The sequence below is a fragment of the Hetaerina americana genome, unplaced genomic scaffold (genome assembly GCF_022747635.1).
Source record: "Hetaerina americana unplaced genomic scaffold, ioHetAmer1.1.p SCAF_10, whole genome shotgun sequence".
Classification (NCBI taxonomy): domain Eukaryota; kingdom Metazoa; phylum Arthropoda; class Insecta; order Odonata; family Calopterygidae; genus Hetaerina; species Hetaerina americana.
The window spans coordinates 58,616,290-58,636,231 of record NW_027286070.1 but is presented as its reverse complement, the minus strand read 5'-3'; the positions used below and the strand labels follow the sequence as shown (position 1 = coordinate 58,636,231).

Genomic DNA, 19,942 nt, shown 5'->3' with positions numbered 1-19,942 from the left:
AGCATAATGAATGATTCCTATTTATCAATTAATCAAATTGTGGCATTAATGCTCAAGATATTGTCGCATGTTGTCAAGTTTCACATAAGATAATTATAAATAGAAATAATTACATGATCTCATTAAGCTTTGAGGCTAAAATCACACAAATATGATAAAAGAAAAACCAAAGTGGATAATTTTCTCCTTTTTCCCAACTTACACTGATTATAGTCTGATTTCAAGATGTGATCTTTTGGTATATTTTGCTATTCATAAAAGAACTGTAAAAGTTCCCATAAAAATATGTGGGTCCTTTTATACCAAATTCTTTGACATTAAATAACAGCTGTAGTTGGCTAAAGAAACTTAATACTTACAAAAAAGCATTATGCTGGCCTTAATTTAGTCTCAAAAGATTAATTTTGCAGATACTGCTGCCTAGATTAATGCTCAGATTTCCTTCCAGATAAACACATTACCTGACTTACAAGTGGTTTCTTCAGCCAATTGGTCAAGGATGAAAATAATAAACTTCAATATAGAAGCATGAGCGAGGAAAAACTTATCTGTTACTACTGCAGATACAATGGCACCAGAGTATTCAAACCCAAAATACCAAAGCTAAAATAATGGCATAATAATGAACAGATGGAAGCACTCAGCTGGTCCACAGAAGTAAGTTTCCATGGCATGACTTCAAGCAGGGAACAAGTTAATGACTAGACAGAAAAGCCTTTCAAATATGAATACAGTGATTAATGGAGAGTGGCAATAACTAGTGTGTAACTGCCACAATATCATTTGGTACTGTCTCCAAGGTATATTGACTCTTGGAATGCCATAGTTAATTTCTGCCAATCAACCTCTACTCACCAGAAGCAGATGAAGAGGAGAGAAGGGCATGAGCCTCACCAATACTACCATTTCCATTGCCATTAGCACCACGCAGGATGAGTCCAAGGTCCACAGTGTCTAAATATATGGCATGAAGCAGAACTCTGGCATAACGCTTTGGAATTACCTGCAGAAACAAAAAATAGGAAAACAAGGGTTTAGTTCACATGTACATTAAGATTAACAAGACAAAAAAATTATTATTAAAAATTATATGCCTTCTAAATCCCATGAACATGAATGGATTTGGCTCGACATTTACCTCCTCTAATCTTGTGCATTGTAGATTACCAAAACTTACAATGATTCCATACAATGTAATTACACCCCAGAAGTGCAAGAACCCCATATTTAAAAAAAAATAAACTTGCTAAAAAAAATGTACCAACAATTTTCTCCAAAACTTTGTCATCTATTTTGACAGCATGTTTTGCATCGCAAAACATGCTGTCATAATAGATGACAAAGGCAAATGGATGGCAAAATAGATGGCGTGGTTAGATGAAAATATGAATTATGTTTCATGGAGCAATAATACATATATTCATAATTTTAAATGTAAAGCTGGAATACTGATTGAAATATAAATATAATTTATAATATTTCCAACATATTTCATACAATTTATTTTTTTGTGGAGTACAGCAGTGCTACCTGGCAAAAACCATTAAAAAGCAACCCATAGTACACCACTAGACTCTGTCTGGTTATATGGGAGTCGAAATTAGCCAGGTCTAGATTAGCAAGGATTTACTGAATTTATTTTCTTCCTGCTATCTTTTATGAGTTAGGCAGTGTCTGACAGTCGCTCAGCTTGCCTCGCGTTAAAAGGCCCTTTTCCTCAACAAAGATATGTAAAATTAGAAATGACGTGTTCTTCAAACTGGAAGGGGAGAAATTGGTGATAAAACATTATTCATTACACAAGATTCCAGAATATTGATATTATTCTCAGACAGATTCTATATTCCATGTCCCAACCTGACAAAAGTAAAACAGAGTTGAAAAACGCATCACACTCTGAAAATCACAAATGAAATCACATATTTCCAATTGGAAGAAGACATTTCTAACTGGAGTAGGAAAAATTATGTGAGTAAGGTACAAAACAGAAGCCTTTAATAGTGAAATGTCTATATAGTCAACATTTCAAAGCATTTAAAATATTTTCCAGGGGAAAAAGGGACTGCATGTATGATGCACAAAGTGATACATCATAATCGCTATTTAACACAAACGTTAATGAAAAAATATATGCATGGAACTTATAGATACGTGAACAGTCAAATTCCACACAAAAATTAATAACACCTCAGGTAATCCACATACATATACACATATTCTTTCCTGCTGGACCTGATTCACAGCATCCAGTTATGAATGGAGTTGCTTAAGGATATGAATGCTGACTCACTGATTCGTCCAAAACAATCCTGGCAGGCCCCCTGTGCTGCTGTTGCTGTGAGTCACATGAAGGGTCGTCACCTGAAGAGTTGGGCACAGCACCGACCCTCCGCCTTGCCATTACATTCCGGAAGAAAGGCGAACGAGCACTGAGAATTGCTCTGTGGCAAGGCAACTCCAGCCGAGGGTGAAAGCCATACTCAGAATGAGGCTGTTGGGGGGCGGAAGGCTGGGATGAGGTGGAGGGGCAAGATACCCCAGAAGCGGAAGAACATGGCTGCGGTGATGGGGAGGCATTTGATGAGAATGGTTGATGGGCAGAGGAGGAGGGTGAGGACGAGGATGCCGATGAGTTTGGACTGTGGGAAGCCAATGGACACTGGTTTGCATTGCTACCCATCCCACTTGTGGTCGTGGCTGATGTGAATACCAGGGTTGCATCTGCATAGTCCCCAGTTTCCAGAAGGTACCTGTAAAAAGATAGTACATATGATCAGGTTTGCCATAAAAACTGGAAAAAACACTCCTTTTTGACTGGTCATATCTGGATTCCACAGCATATCAGATCAGTTTATAAATAACCAAAGATACTGGAATCATTGCAATACATACAATAGCAAATACCATATTTCTTTGAATCTAAGATGCCTGCGAATTTAAGACACCCAATTTTTAATTTAAAACTAAAAAAGTGAACAGGCAATTCTAAGACACAGCATATTTTTGGCTCAAGCAGTAGTCGGCTTTCAGGGATCCCTTGGTTAGTATTAAGTGGCGACCCATGTTCCACTGGATTAGCAGGGATTAGTGAGTCATCCTTTCTCGGAATTGGGGTAGGGCATTTGAACAGATGCAAAAAATACACAAAGAAAGGGAAAAGGGTGAGAATATTAGCACCATATTACTTCCCAAGTGAGTGACGCCATGATTTTTGTTGGTCAGGGAAATGTTGGACTCAAGGTTATTCATTTAGATAGTTTCCTGAGAGCAGGGTGATCCCGCATGGGCAAAGAACCACGAACTTGCATGTGTCAGCGAGAATCATACACCGTGAATTCAAAAGGCAGGTTATCTCGTTTACAGAAGAAAATGGGAACAGAAGAGCAGCTGCAAGATTTGATATAAGCGAGTGCAATGTAAGAAAATCGCATCAGAAAAAGACCTATTTTTGCAATTAAGTCTATGCGAAAGAAGTTCACTGGGCCAAAGCATTGAAGATTCCCTGAAGTCAATGCAGCAATGTTGGAATTGGACAGGAAGCCAACAACAAAGCAAGACCTTTGGGCATTCCTCGCACACAATTTAGGGCCAGTCGAATATCGGCAGAATGATTCATTCAAAAAACAGGGGACGTTGCGGTGGCAAACATCAATTTGTCAGAAGCTTCCGGCGGACTTCAAATACAAATTGGTGTCTTACCAAAAAAAACCTGCTTGACCTTCAAATGAAAGGGAGTTTCACGCTGGGGCAGATCAATAATGCAGACAAGACAGCAATTTAGTTAGATACGCTGAAAAATTACTTGCTCGAGAGAAAGGGTGTCAAAGAAGTTCTTCTGAAGATAACAGGGCATGAAAAACTAGGAGTGATGTTGGCTGCTACATCTGACAGTCGGAAGTTACCACCATTTCTTATCTTAAAAAGAAACATGATCCCAAAAGGAGAGGCGTTCCAAAAAGATGTCATCGTTTGGGCCCAAGAAAAAAGCTGGATGACAGGATAAATAATGATTGATTGGTTAAAAACCGTATGGGGGCCCAGACCAGATGCCTGTTCGAATCAGCCCTCTATGCTTGCACTGGACTCTTTCCGGGGCCATCTTTCAATTTGTGAAAGTGTGAAAGATAAAATCAGAAGCATGAAGTCAGAACTTTTGGTCATTCCTGCGGGAATGACATCTATTTTGAAACCACTGGATGTTGGTGAAATAAGCCATTCAAAGACCGACTCTGAGAACAGCATATTTCATGGTTGTCTGCACCTGAGCGTGAGTTGACTGCTACAGGAAAAATCAAACGAGCTTCTCTTAACGAAGTCACACGATTGGTTTCTGTGGCTTGGAAAACCCTTTTTGCGGAAAAGATCGTGAAGACTTTCAAAGAGAGCTGTATCAGCAACAAGATGGATGGCACAGAAGATGATGTCCTATGGGAGGAGGATGATGAACATGATGTTTTTGCCAACGATGATGATGGGAGCACACGTGTTTTCAATACCCGTGGATTAAAGTGGTCTGACCCTTCTTCCAGCTCCTCAGTACGCATTTACATGCATCTTTCATCTGTTCAGATGCTGAGTGGGAGCAAAGTGATTCATCCAGCACTTCAGATGAAGAAGATGACAATTAAGGGGGTTACCTAACATTGCAACGAAACAACAAATCAAAGCAACCTAAACAATGACATTACTTTGCACCAATTTTTTTGCTATTGGGCTTTTACTAAAATTCCTTATGCAATCAATCACTGAGACGTCTGCTTCATTTCCATTACACCTCCTTGTAATAAGCCTCCACATATACTGGTACAGCGTTGCAATGTCTGGGAGTAATACAACACAATTATGCAGGTTGCATATATCATCTCTTGCGCTTTCTTACATACAATCTTAAACTGCAAATCTAAGGTGCCCTCAAATCTAAGATGCACCCTGATTTTTGAGGGGGAGAATGACTCCAAAAAGGTGCACCTTAGATTCAAAGAAATGCAGCAGTTGTTTACTAGAGTAAAATTCAGGAAAATGTATATACTGCAGAAGCACTAATGCCCAATAAGGTGCAATGTCTCTAAGAATCCAAGCAAATATTATGCGAACCATGAGCTTTTTCACAGAGCATATTGCAAAGTGAATTTATCCTTGGGCAAACTCATTGTCAAGCAAGAACCTGCAGAACCAGCAAAACCGTACTGAGTAGAGTATGTTGCATTTTATGAAAAAGGAGTTACGTGAAGTTTGTTTAGTACCGTATTTTCCCATCGACAACGTGTACGTTTTCTATACAAAAATGTTCAGATGATCAAAAATATGACAATCCGCATTATCTAATGAAAATTGAAAAACCAAACATTTACATGCCTATGTACACAATAATTTAAAGAAGAGTCTCGCAAAAATAAATTAGTCTGGAAGCATGCCTTTCTAATTGCATTCTATTTTATACAGATCTGCTACTGTTTTAGTTATTTCATCTCATTAATCTAAGAGAAACAGATGAAACATAACTTCTATACTTCATTTATTCTAATACGTAGTACACCTTTATTCTAATACATAGTACTTCACGTATACATAGAGTACGTCGTACAGGTACGTATAAATATGATAGGATAGGTAGATCACCTGATTCACAATTAAATGAATTAGGTGCATTTGTCATCTTTTCAGGCACATCACCAAATTCACTCTCTGAAGTTAACTCTTCCTCATCTTCTAGCACTGGCGTTGAAATATTGCCTAAAGCTTTATCAAATCCATTTTTTACAAAAGTACCTCAGACACCCAGCCAACTTTCTAGGATCCACTGGCTTATTTCTTCACAAGACACTCTTTTAATCCTCCCCGATTCTATGTAGTCTTCCATACCACAAATCATCCACTTTTCCCAGCTAGAACGTAACTTTGATTCAAAAGATTTATCAATGGATAAATCCTGGCAGCCTTGAAATTGGTAGTAGTTTTTAGGGGAGGTGACCGACAACTGAGGTCATTTGCACCATAGGGGATGGACAGGAAAGGATGAAGGGTGGAGAGAAACCCGGCGTCGGCATTAGCCTACTCTTTCCGAAAGGCACCAAGGGGTCCGCAAATTAACGTCCCATCTGACGGACGGCGTACTCACTCCAAGTGCCCTCCACAAAGCACCTCAAGTAGGGATTGAGATATCTCTGAAAAATATTCAACACCGCCGGGATTTGAACCCTGGGTGGGAAGCCGGTACGTTAGCCCCCGCACCATCCCGATCCCCACCTTGCAATGTCCTTTTTCTTTCGCGTAATTGATGACTTCAAACTTAAACATCGCTGCATATTATTTCCTTCTCCTTGGGTTATTTCCTTGAGAAAATTCTAAATTACAAAAGCTGAACTCAATTCAGTTTTGAAACAATCACCATATAGGCGGCACTTTCATACAACTTGGAGGGTGTCTAAAACAACTGAAAGCTAATCGACACTAACAAAGGGAAGTAAAGCAAACAAAACGAAAATTCTATTTCATTCATTCTCTTACTTTTTTACATTTGATTTGCTGAAAGTTAATTTACATAGCAAATAAAAGGGCACACAAACCTATATTTCGTTTGGACTAACGAATCATAGTGAAAAAGCAATTAGCTGGCATATTGTGTTGGCTTGTAAATATTGTAATATTGTTTATTTTTTTATCCTTCTGTTGTTTGGAATTTATTTCATTCATCTGGCTCTAATCTTCTGCATACTTACGGTAGATATAGCCACAGGCAATTATGATTCCATGTATTCATTGGTTGATACCATCTGTTTGTACACGGATACAAACTTTTTTTACACACAATATATGTATATACACACAGATTCAAGGCATCTATACAAGTTCAAGATAACTATGAAGCCCTGGGCGCGTGGTATCTATACAAATTCATGATAACTACACATGATAACTACAAAGTTCTGGGTGCGCATTATACATAAGGTGCACGTTATCGATGGAAAAATCTGGTAATACCCGCAATGACCATGAATGCCTTTATATAATCTGAGTCTTTTTAAGCACATATTCTTGCACAATAGCAAGAGGTTCCCCAAACTTTGATGCAATGAGTAGTCCATGCATAAAAATAAAAGGTACACAAACATGTAACACTTACCTCAGATCTGCATCTAATGGATTCGGCGTACCAAAGTCATCAGCTAATCTTGAAAGAGCCTCTGCTGATGGATTGTGTGAAGGAGGCTCCCCAGTGTACAGGAAGTGCAGTAAAGCACCAAGAAGATGAACATCAACTCCATGGCGCAGATGTGGGTCCAATCGAAGCTGTTTGAAAAAGAAAAAAAATATTCAAATAAAAAAGGATTCTTAAACTGAAATTCACAATTTTGTGAAATATAAAATTCACAAACTTCATGGAAGTTTTCACTTCAAGGAAACTCTATTGGGATTCACATCACAAGAGGACTAACATATTTTCCCATACACCATGTGCCACACACCTTTCGGAGACATATGTTCAATATAATTACATTGTATGCTCATTTGTTTCAGCACAAACTGGTTTAAAATAATTCATAACTACTTTGGTGAACTTTCCACTTGTTTCCTATAAAATATTACCTTCATCTATCAACAAATACGATACTGAAAGAGGCCAAAGGCAACAGCTATTACAAAGTAATAGCTTAAAGAAGTACACTTTGGGAACTTATATATTGAATGACAACTAAGGGAGATCTAAAGTCATAATTTGCACATTATTATGAGGTTGGAAAACATTTACTTCACCTGAATCAAAGCAATGGAAACCTGATGATATGTCTGTATCAAACTCTAAATAAGTCTGAAAATGGTCTGAGGATATCATGAGTTGGACAGCCATGAAGAAAAGTACAGATAAATCACAAAAAAGATACATATATGTATTAATTTATAGATGCCGAGATAAAATAGCACTGACGAATAATGGCTCAATTTATAAGCAGAAATAATCTGATGGTGGCCTCTGATGGCCAGCTGCACCTGGTTGACTAGGTGGAAATTCAAAACCCGCGCTTGAGGTTGCACCTTTCAATAGATCTAGATGGAGAAATCTTTGATGCCACTGTTAATGTCAGGCCTCTTTTATGTTAAATCAAACTTAATATTAAGGTTAATTAAATAGCAAATGCATATTTGGTCCACTTTAAATTATTGTTTTAATGTGTAATATTTACTTTTGGGGAGAGCGATTAAGAGTGATGATATTTACCTGGGCCTCTACCACCTATGAAATATACAGTGCATATTTATGAGGTCAAAGAGATACTACCTTGATCAAAAAGTTCCCGGAATAACCACCGTGTGGCGCTCCCATCGTTCCGATTTGAGTTCTGTTTTTTTTGTTAAATTGGTACATCTGTTGTTGATATTCCCTTTAAATCTTAGTGTCATAACTTGACATTTGCAAAAGTTACGTAGCCAAGAGTACATCTATCTCTGTGTGTGTTGGCGATTTTTTACAATTTCAGAAATGGATTTAAATTTGCAACAACGAACTTGTATTAAATTTTGCGTAAAAAACGGATTTAGTGGCGCACGGACGTTGGAAATGTTGGAAAAGTGTTTCGGCAACGATTCTCTAAAAAAAACGGTCGTTTACCAGTGACACGAGCGGTTCAGAAGTGGTCGTGAGTCAATCGAAGATGATGAACGCAGTGGCAGACCATCGACATCGAAAGTCGGTGAAAAAATTGATAAAGTAAAAGAAATGTTGGTCAATAACCGCAAATTAACCATCAGAGAAATAGCGGAGGACTTGAACATTGCCTATGGATCCGCCCAAGACATTGTGGTTAATGATTTGGGTTTCCGTCGTGTAGCAGAGCCAAAAGACCTCAATTTCATGCAAAAAAGAGACCGTGTTGACGTCGCAAAAGACATGATTTGCGAGGCTGAATCCGATCCCACATTCATCAAAAGGATCATTACTGGAGACGAGACGTGGGTTTATGAGTACGACACGCAATCCAGACATCAGGCAAGTGAATGGCGTTCACCAAATGAGCCGAGACCAAAAAAACCACGTCGTTTTCAGTCAAAAAAGAAGGCAATGCTGACGGTTTTCATGGATTACAACGGTGTAGTGCATCATGAATTTTTGCCAGAAGGCCAGACAGTAAACAAAGAGTATTATTTGGGCGTTATGAGACGTTTGCGTGAAGCAATTCGCCGAAAGAGACCAGAAATGTGGGCAGAAAACTCGTGGATTTTGCACCATGATAACGCACCGTCGCACAGTGCTATCATTATTCGTAATTTTTTGACGAAAAATGCAACAAATACCATCCAACAGCCACCGAATTCACCTGATTTGGCTCCCTGTGACTTCTTTCTGTTCAATCGAGTTAAAAAACCATTACAGGGAACGCGTTTTAGCAGCCGAGAGGAAGTAATGGAAAAATCGCAGGAAGCACTGATGGACATACTGAAAACCGACCGTAACTTTTGCAAATGTCAAGTTATGACACTAAGATTTAAAGGGAATATCAACAACAGATGTACCAATTTAACAAAAAAAACAGAACTCAAATCGGAACGATGGGAGCGCCACACGGTGGTTATTCCGGGAACTTTTTGATCAAGGTAGTATGTTTAAAAATAAGGTACATTCATAATATTGCCCCTAATTCTGCACTTCATTAAATTTCCACGAAGACTTCGGACTACTTAATATGAACTTCACACATTCCATGCATCGATTATAACTAGCTCTTGATTTATTTTGCACAACCTGTACGTATCTTTTCATAACTATAGCATCACTTCACAACTGGTTCTAGCCAGTTGAGGTAAACATCCATACTTGACCTATCACACATTTTTGTAGCTATAGGTACATACATTCAGTGAATATAGAATTGATTTGTCAAGGTTTGAATCCTTGTGAATTCCCTTAGCATTTAAGACCCAGAGGTCATTGCAGCCATTTCACTCAAGCAGTTATCTAGTACACTATATAAAAATCCCAGTAACATTCTAAATGCAATAGAATAAAACAGGAAATTATGCAGGCATCAGATTTCATCAAGTGATGCCATACATCAAATTCTACAATTGAGATGAAGTATTGTACAATTTCTATTATTGACAATACCCTGTACTTTTCATTAAATATAAAACATTTGTTTTGGAAAAAATAGAATGAATAGTCAGCGGTAATATTGTATTATTTTATAATATCAGCTATTTTGTCCATTAACAGCTGCCCTTTCCTAAATATTGTGTTGGCACACTTATTGTTGGTCAATTATTAAATGATAATTTTCCATTAATAGAAAAACATAACCAATCAGAACCTGATCATTCTTGATTGAGAATTACTTGATATTTAATTCCTAATTTGATAACCAAAAAAAAGTAATTCCCAAATCCCTCATTTTATGGTAAATTACATTTTTAACAAATATATATTATCATATAATGACTAACTATTTCTCATATAAATAGTAGTTTCATCTTATATTGACTTTCAGATTTGAGTCTGCAGTATGCTGTAATTTCGGTTATTGCTACTAGAAGACAAATGAGGAGAGAAAATGAAATATTACCTGGGGTAATGTTCCAGGGGACTGTGGGGGGATGGTGGCCGAGGCAAGTAAGTGACGTAGCCTTGGGCATCTTGCAGCTAAAATTGCCCGGTGGGCAGGGAAACGGGCTCCTCGAAAAGTTAGTTCAACATCAGCACACTGTCCTCCCTCAAGTAGTCGGGCCAAGTCTCTGTGACGGGAAGGGGCAGGTGGGCGAGCCAGCTCAGCCTGTTAGAAAAACAAAATTTATTATTAATAAATACACCATCCTCTGAAGAGCTGCAGTAAACAATCTAAAAAATATTAAGTATGTATACATATATGGTGGTTCATTAACTATGTTAAACATACTAATGGAACATCTACACACATATTGATCGAATTATTTACTTTCCTTAAACAGAAAAATCTTACATGACGTCACTCAGGTCATTATTTCTCATGAGCATTTTGATTAACTACCACCGCTTTTTAAAAGCTACAAGGCAATGCAATCCTTCCAAAAACCAAAAAGAATGGAAAATGACACATGATATGATGACCACATATCCTTTGAAATGCATTAATTGTTGAGACAATTTATTTAATGAACTTGTGGAGAAAAATGACTCGTAAATTGGCTGGGCACTTTGAGATGCATGTTCCAGGATTCCATACCATTACAAACTGTATACAGAGAAAGGGCAATCATGAGATGAATTAAAGCTGCTTCCAACTTAAGTGAAAGCACCTACGAATAGGAGAATCTTTTCCATATCATTCAATATAGCCGACATAGATTTTGACTGACTCTCCATTTTCACCATCTACCCCACCTATCTATTCCACAAACTAGTTTATAGTGCATCAATTTCCTATCCTCACTTCATCCGCTATTTCTCCCACTCCAACTGCAAAATATCGTAAGCTTTCCCTGCCTGTATTTCAATCTTTAATAACATCAGATGGCAGGCATGCGACAGTCCTCATATGTACTCATTAATGCCACAGGATGGTTTTCTTCTTTAGCCATCTTATTTTCTTTGTCATCAATACTCACATCTCAGAAAAATCTAGCCTACGAAGTAGGAAATATGGACATTTTCTAAGGGCAGTACAGAAAAGCTGGCCTGTTTGTGCAGTGAGTAATGGGGCTTGGAATGAAAGGATGGTATTGAGGCCAGAATCATCAGGCAAATGATGGAAAGGAAATGCAGCCATTTTAGGACTGTAGAAGGCGAGAGGAAAATATTTGCAGGGATAACTGAAGCAATAGTTACCGAGTCAACAGAGGGGAAGAGAGCCATCTTGGGGAAAAAATAATATAGAATAAATACGTATAAAGATGAGTGTAAAACATTGATAAGGCGAGTGATATAATATTAAAAGTTCACATAAAACCTCATCCCATGAACTAGGTTCTTATTCAGCTTTATATGCTGACAAGTAGAGAGAAAGATCAGTGAATTTGATCAATTAGAGGAAATAATTGTGGGTGTCCTTGAAAGGAAATGCTTCATAGTGATGATGGACTGGAGTGTGATTGGGGGGGGGGGGGAGATTGGAGAGAGGTAGAAGAGCATGATTGAGGAACAAGGAATGATGGTGAAGAATAAAATCGGTTTTGTGGGAGAAATAGGTTATAACACACAACACCTGGTTCATATTCCAAAATAGATGTAGGTACACATGGAAAATGCTGGGAGATATAAGTAAACATAAGGTAGATTATACATATTATGATTAGGCAGACATTAGCAACAGTATCATATATTCACATAGGCCTGGGAGTGAATTTGAGTTCAGGTCATAATTTAGTGGATGAAGCATAATTTCAAATTACAGAAGACAAAAAGGAAGAATAAAATTAATAAAAAAATAAAGTGGAATAATAATAGCTTTAACTGGAATGAAAATGAAGGAGCACAAAAGGATAAAATCCTGAATGAGTGCAGCAGAGGTGCGGATTTCTTAAAACAGAAGAAATGGTAAATCATTTGTCTCAGCTCCACGAGCTTAGGTTATGGATACATATGTAAAGACATTAATCCATTGAGTTCAGTCAAACAAATAAATAAGATGACAATAGCTTAGACCCAGTAATACTTGATAGTGAAAGAGAAAAGGCATTAAAGGGAAATTAAAACAAAAAAAAGTCATGAGAATAGAACACATGGCTGTAGAATGACAGAAATGTTATCAAAGAATGTGGAAGGAAGAGCTTCCGTTTTCATCCATTGGATGAGGATGGATAAAGGGAGGAATTCAGCCTGAAGACTGTTTGATCAGTAATAATTCCAACAATTTCACAGAGTCCCATTCTGACCTTTCTTCAAATTTTCCTGATTTTTCTTGCAGGTGCTTGGAATCTAATTAGGCATTTTTTACTTCACAAGGCACAGGCAAAACTGAAATTGGTTAAGCTTTAGTTTTGGCTATGGCCGGCTCATGCATGAGTGAGTGCAGGGAACACAAACTGATTTCACAACTAAGAGGAACATCATTCTCATCAAAACTTAGCGATTCTCGTATCATATGGTTCAAATTAAATTCCATACTATTTCTTTAGCCCTTTTCCACGTTTTTGGTTTGATTGAGAGTTCTAATCTTTTCCCCAACTTACAAAAATGAATGACTATCCTAGCCATAATAGGCAGGGAAGTTAAATGGCTGCTCAATATGCTTTCCATGCATAAAAAGAGCTAAAGTTGAAAAAGGCTTGAGAAGAGATGGAAAAGGAATGAAAGTAGGTGGGTAACTAATCAACTCAATCAGTTATGAAGATGACTAAGCTTTAAACGGACAGCCGGCCAAGATATTGCAGTCATTGCTGAGTGAATCACAAACCAGTTTGAAAGATATAACATGAAAATAAATCTAAACAAAGGTGAACAAGGAAGTTAATGAAAGTTAATAATTTAAGCTGGAGAGCATTAACTACAAAAGGTACACCAATTCACTCAGTTGAAGTTTCTTGGATAAGGAGTCAGTGACCCTCTGGCCTACTTTGGCCTCAGAAGCCCTGATCCCCTCGGTCCATCAAAAACTAACTAACAGTCGACCACTGTTTATAAAAATAACACTCTTACTGGATAATCAAAATACCCTGGTCTGGAAAGCTGTTCTGGGCCTGTTCTCATAAGACAGATTTTTCTCAGTTGATTTTTAAGTGTGGCCATTTAAGAAACACTTGAACTCATCAAGCGGGTGTCATAAAGATGTCAACATTGGCCTACTGTGAAGCTCTCCACTCTCCTAATTCTTACTATCTTCATATGTTCATATTTATTCCTATTCACGTACTATTATACTTTCTATTATATTCAGCATCTTCCTCTGTTGTCCTTTTCCTTTGCTTTGCCAGTCACAACTTTTTCCATAACGTTTTGAAATATTTTTGATGAGGTCATCCATTTGTCTTTTCAGTATTTTCCTCATGCTCCTTGAGGTTTTGATGATTAGTGGTCTTATCTCAAGAATTATATTCAATGTAACTAGTAAATTTTTGTCTTATTGAAATCTCTATTGCCCTCTTACATTCACCATTACTCATGATCCTACATCCCAAATAATATAACTACATTCTGATAAGTCTACTTTTATGTGTGCTCCCTTTTATTCTCTTATTCTATCACAGAACATTACATGAAACTTGTATTTCTTAAATATATAATACTTTTCTTTAAAAAAAATGTTCTCCTCACATTCCCTTCTTTCTCAGCTACTGCTGTCACATCCTCAGTTAAATGCAATGCACCCAATTTTTCCCCTGCAATTTGAAGTCCTAGAGTATTATTTTTCAATTATTTTTATATTTTTCATATTAAATTAGCACTATTGATTTTTACTTTTTACAGTTCTGTTTTAGCATTTTGTCCTATAATTTTACTTAACTTGAAAGTCTAAACTGCAATTTCCAATACTGTCCTTAAAATAGCATATTCTTGAACACATTTCTCAAGAGTACACTAAGGTATAATTGCTGTTTAACAAAGCCCTTTTTTATTGTAGAAGTGTTCCAAGTGGTTCAACTTCATTCACCAACTTCATTTTCAATTCACCTTTCTCATCCTGCACTGTAACACACATTGTACGTGTGTTGACCTTGTTAGGAAAGGCTTATAACATACATTTGATTGATAAAAAATGGGAAGCCTAGGAATACAGCTGTATGCAGCAACTTTGGATAATCCTCGGGGAAACAGAATATTTCAATCAACACATGAATAAAATTGAGGATTTTCCATCAGTTGAGCGAATTTCGTTTGTTCATACATCACATTCAAAAGAAAAAATGGGTACACTTACACTATGTGCCGAGGCACCTATTTAAATTGTAACTTTATACATGAAATTCACAGTTTAAGGGAAAGCCTTGGTTGCAGAATATTTTTAAGCACTAAGCTGGTGATTGGGGGATCCAGGTTTGAGTCACTCTTCAGGTAAACGATTTCTACAGCATGAAATTAATGCATTTCAATGAACATTGGCAGATAACTCCATTAAAGTAACCAATGTGGCACCTTCAGCAGTTATTTGCATTCACAATGTATACTTGCATTCATGGAAGTTCACACACACTAGTATCATTTACAATCGAAGTGTGTGCTGGGTAGGCAGGCTCCTGACTCTTAAATGACACTAATTATCTGCACACTTTTACTGTGCTCCCTTGAGCAGCCCAGAGAAAGAGTTGGAGGAGTTTTTTGTCAAATATTTCATCAATTGAGTCAATTATTTTGAATTGTAGCAAATTAATTTCACATTTGTGATGTGCCGCCTTTGTTTAAATTGACAAAAACCTCTAAGTGAGATACCATGATACCATATTCAAAAATATTGCACCAAAAAACATCTAGATGACATTCCTGTACTTAGGGAGGATCCTAATCTGCCGGGGGGCCTTGCTTTTCCTCTAGCGACAAATATTTTCTTTCCTTTTTACCCAATTGATAACTATTATTGCCTAATATTGACCACCACCACAGTAATCAACCCAAAGGTTGGTTTAATAGGTGAGGTAGAGCTCACCCAATACTAAGCCCAAAGGCATGTGAAATTCACATGCCAGGGTGGCAGAAGCAGTTCCTTTCCTTGTGTCCAGGAATATCTGTTAATTGAAAAATCACACAGTTTGGGTGAAGCTGAAGATACTAAATATTCTATTTTGACAATGATTCCTCCCAACTGACGAATGCAATAAAAGTTTACTGGTCTCTTAGCATTATTTTCCTCGTGATAACTATCAGGGCAAAAGTAGCATTTCTTCAGATTTAGGTTATTATCCTGAAATTCCACCAAAGTGGAAACCTTCTTTCACAGATAATTCCTAGGGCATTTCTATACCCTAAAGCCTTCAACACATGACCTAATTTTTATCTAATTATTAGGTATTCCTTTCTTAGCTCATGCCATAGTCCTCATTGATTCTGCAGACAAATCCTATTGAAATTACTACACCCATGCCAACTGTTTTATTTAATTTTCACAATACATCACTTTTTTATCCTCTATACTATTTGGCTTCAACATTCCCAATTTCATTACTTCCCTAAATTAGCCATGTTGCGTAAATAGATGGCAGTTAAATTAACAACTTGATACAAATAAATGAGAGAAGAGTAAATGATTTGAAAGGAAGGGGTAAACACACAAACCCATGGGTTAATATGATTTTAGAGTAATTCAGGAACATCAAAAGTTTCAAGAAGAAAAAGAGCAAGTGTGAATCAATGCATGTATTTGACAGTTATGAGACAGTATTCAAGGATATGAAGTGTGGAACAGCATGAGATGTACAAATTGTGATTGCCAACACAATCAAAATGTATTGTAAAATGGAATAAATTGTAAAGCTAATTGCCAACAAAACCAATAATCAATGGGCACAAGCATATGAAGGGCTGAAATGATTAATGAATAAATTACATTATAAAAGGTCAAGGAATTAGGGCCAACAAAAGGCTATGAAAACCTGCTATAATATTATGTCATGCACTTAATGCAACAGTGTTGCCCATCTACAGATATCAAAGAGACAATGATCTCATAAGAATTTGTTTATGATTAGTATTAGTCTTTTAGTAGTCATAGTAAACTCTTACAGCAATTAGCAATATTAACGGGGATTTTCCAATAATAACTGGGTCAGAGTTCATTTGAGATTTTTTTGATATACTTCCTGAGCCAACTTCAATAGAAAACATCAAAAAAGTAAACAAACATTACCCTTTATTAATTCAAATGAAAGTTAACATTACATTCTCATTGCGGAAAGAAAGTATTCCTTTACGTACTAACATGGGAGGAAAAATTACTCACAAGCCAAATAAAATCCCAGTACTGACGTGACTTCATCAACAAGCTCTAGCTTATGAGAGTCATATTCAAAGATAAGCACAATAAATTGTATTTAAATATCTTCATTGTCATTTTGTTTTTTCAAAGACTTAATTCTGAGTTAGTTCTACTGGCGCCCAACAAGGCCACTTTTAAAAATATAGTATGCAGCCTTTCCTGATTACTCAAAACATTTTAGGAGTTTATGCCTGATCCAGGTGAAAACTGATACATCCATCAATTCTCCCACTTCATTTGCATCCCTGTTGATAGCACCTCAAGCATGGTATAACAAACAATACATCCTATATTGAAGCCAATGTAAACACAAAACAAAGGATGGTAATGCCTCTATAAACATCAATACATGCCATAGCAGGAGTGAACTTAACTTGATCAAATAGTTCTATAGTCAACATAACACATTCACAAACTATATCATATGGGGTTAAAAATATGATTTAATCAAATATAAGAACTAGGTATGTATATGAGTTCCAAGCAGTGCACTTATTTTAAGATGATTTTTATCTGATTAGAAAAAAAATTCACAACATATGACAGTAATTAATATAAAATTAAAAAGACATCACGTTTATTAATGCCTAATAATAAAAAAGTGACAAAATGGTGATGCTCACCTCACATGGAAATAAAATTGTGTGATTTCTTAACTAGAATAACCAAAGTACAAACTATACACTGACTTTTGAATTTGGTCTCAAGTTAATGCGAATAAAAATCACACTTCTACAAAAATAAATTTTACAGAATGAGGGGATTCTGGAATTGAAAGGGACCTTTAAGTAGAGTTGCGGCAATTTACATAGTCAAGACTTTTCTTGCTATTTTGCCACATTTCCTCAATTCAGAACAGATTTTTTCCAAAATAAAAACTAGAAGCATCCTGTGACAAGCCAACAAGGGTAATGCATGAGTCATGCAACCCTATGTTAAGTTCACCAAGAGATGTGGATGGGGTAGAACCTGCAGCCATAAAAGTTGCATAAAACATCTGAATTACATATTAATTACAGGTCAACAACTGCAGTAGGCAGAGTCTTCTTGTCTAGCGATGAACCCAAAATCTATAGAGTATCCTAGATATTATACAGATTTTGGTACAAGAACTCGTCCTGATTGACTGATGTTTATTGGTTCCTAAAAGACATATTTGAGACATGTATGGAACACATCACATTGCTTGCAAATATTCCAGGCCGACACAAGTACAAATGCTATTGGAGTTACATCAGTAAAGTCATCAATGATATACTTAGTGGAGAGAATAAATATTTTGGTGGCATGATTCAACAGGATGGACGAAAAATTTTATTATCACATTGTTTGGTTATGTACCAAGAAAATAAATGCCCAGACTGGGAAATTTAAGCAATAAGTACCTTTTCCAAAGACAAACTCCCTCTCCTGAAAGCTCCGCAGGAGAGTACTTATAAAGGAAGGTGTAGCAGGCCAGGTTTGTCACTGGCTTGGGAATGAGGTGTTGTTAACTTTAAGGGGGTATTTTATCGAAGTACACCACGGTTTTATGATAGTTATCAGAAGCCAATAAATTATACATATATATATATATATATGAAAAATTGATGCCATGCTAGAATAATTACCTGAACATGAAGATCCTTAAGAGCTGCTAAGGCTTCATAACCCTGGAGAAGGCGGCAAAGGTCGGCCCCAGACCAATCTGACACTAATTCACGGAGAACTCTGGCATGGTCACAGGCTTTGGACGAACGCCGTCTTCTGATAAATTTCTTGCGAAGAGTTGCAAATCCAGTGACTTTTTTCTTTCGCTCTCTAAATAAAATTAATCATGGTATGAGCCGCTCTGATGAACCAGCATAAGAACATTGACACATTCGACACTTCAAGGAAATCACTACCACGAATTAAAATTACTAAATAACTGCGTAAATATAAAATTAAGCGCTAAAACTACTGCTTGAAACTTCTTGAAATTTCTACACGTATACTCAATATCATGGGTAATGTTATTCACCAATAATTATTTAATACAAATTATCCTTCATATTGTTTTGAGCAATGGTTCTTTTATACACTACAGTGTCAATTAACCAAAAATATTGCAATTTCAGTATCGTCCATTATGATCTAAGGTGGGCATATGAGACTACAGTTCTTACCTGACTATTCCAGCCAGGTGCTCAGATGTGGTTGATGGGGTGATCATCGAACGACTTGGAGGAGAGGAAGACTCTGATGGAAGCAAACCAGAAGCTGACGCCCCCATCCTCACAGAACGATGCCTCGATGTAATCACCGATGATTATCTGTATTGTGTACGAACTCTAACATACCCTGTGATTTAATGACCTTTCATTAATTAACTCTTTACGAACAAATCATGAATGTGTTCAATTTACACTCAAATGGACTGATGCAGTATCAAAAGTACACATCCCGATATTATTTAAGAAACAGTCAAATAATTTTATAAAATGAAACATGAACTCACTCCAGTCGTGAAAAATCACTTCTTAGAAGACCACATTTAGTACAAGTGTCCAATATATAAACCTAAGAAATGCTCTGGCCTAATGCATTATATGCAAAAACTGCAATAACTAGGTACAAATAACGATTGCACTTCGTTGTATTCCATTAGCTAATTACTACATTCACTTCCATACACTGAACAACCTACGTGGTTCTTCATCACTGTTAGTCATTTCGAGAAATGAAACATGACAGTAACAAATACAACTCACGCGCACTTACACACAAGATAAATATTCATTGCAAATGGCTTAAAATGCACTTCTTCTGCACAATTAATAATCCAAACACGAAACATAAACACCAATACCTAGCCGCCATATTGACTTCAGTACAATTTCCAAATATTTTTTTCTTGGGCTGAACTAAACCATTTGCAAAATAAAAAAATACGGCTAGGTTCTAAATTAATTTATATGATATTTAAATGGGAAATCTAGGTTAATTTATGTTGATAATAATATGTTCATATTACATTGTTCATTTGTTTTCTAATAATGATCTTTCAGCTGTCGGCCATATTATATTGTTCGTGCAGAAGAGCAAGATTA

At 36.7% G+C, this 19,942-nt stretch overlaps 1 protein-coding gene across 1 annotated transcript in view; it reads right to left on the bottom strand.

Moving 5' to 3' along the window:
• LOC139700157 (BTB/POZ domain-containing protein 7) overlaps positions 1–19,647 on the bottom strand; it is a 58,393-nt gene extending 38,746 nt beyond the window's left edge. The window contains exons 1-7 of the mRNA XM_071598721.1: positions 19,351–19,647; positions 19,019–19,193; positions 18,482–18,671; positions 10,557–10,763; positions 7,124–7,290; positions 2,291–2,750; positions 856–1,003 (exon numbers count right to left, since the gene is read on the bottom strand). Of these exons, the coding sequence (XP_071454822.1) occupies positions 856–1,003; positions 2,291–2,750; positions 7,124–7,290; positions 10,557–10,763; positions 18,482–18,671; positions 19,019–19,125 (1,279 nt within the window). The 5' untranslated portion in view covers positions 19,126–19,193; positions 19,351–19,647. The remainder of the gene's footprint in view (positions 1–855; positions 1,004–2,290; positions 2,751–7,123; positions 7,291–10,556; positions 10,764–18,481; positions 18,672–19,018; positions 19,194–19,350) is intronic.
• Positions 19,648–19,942: the final 295 nt, after the last annotated feature.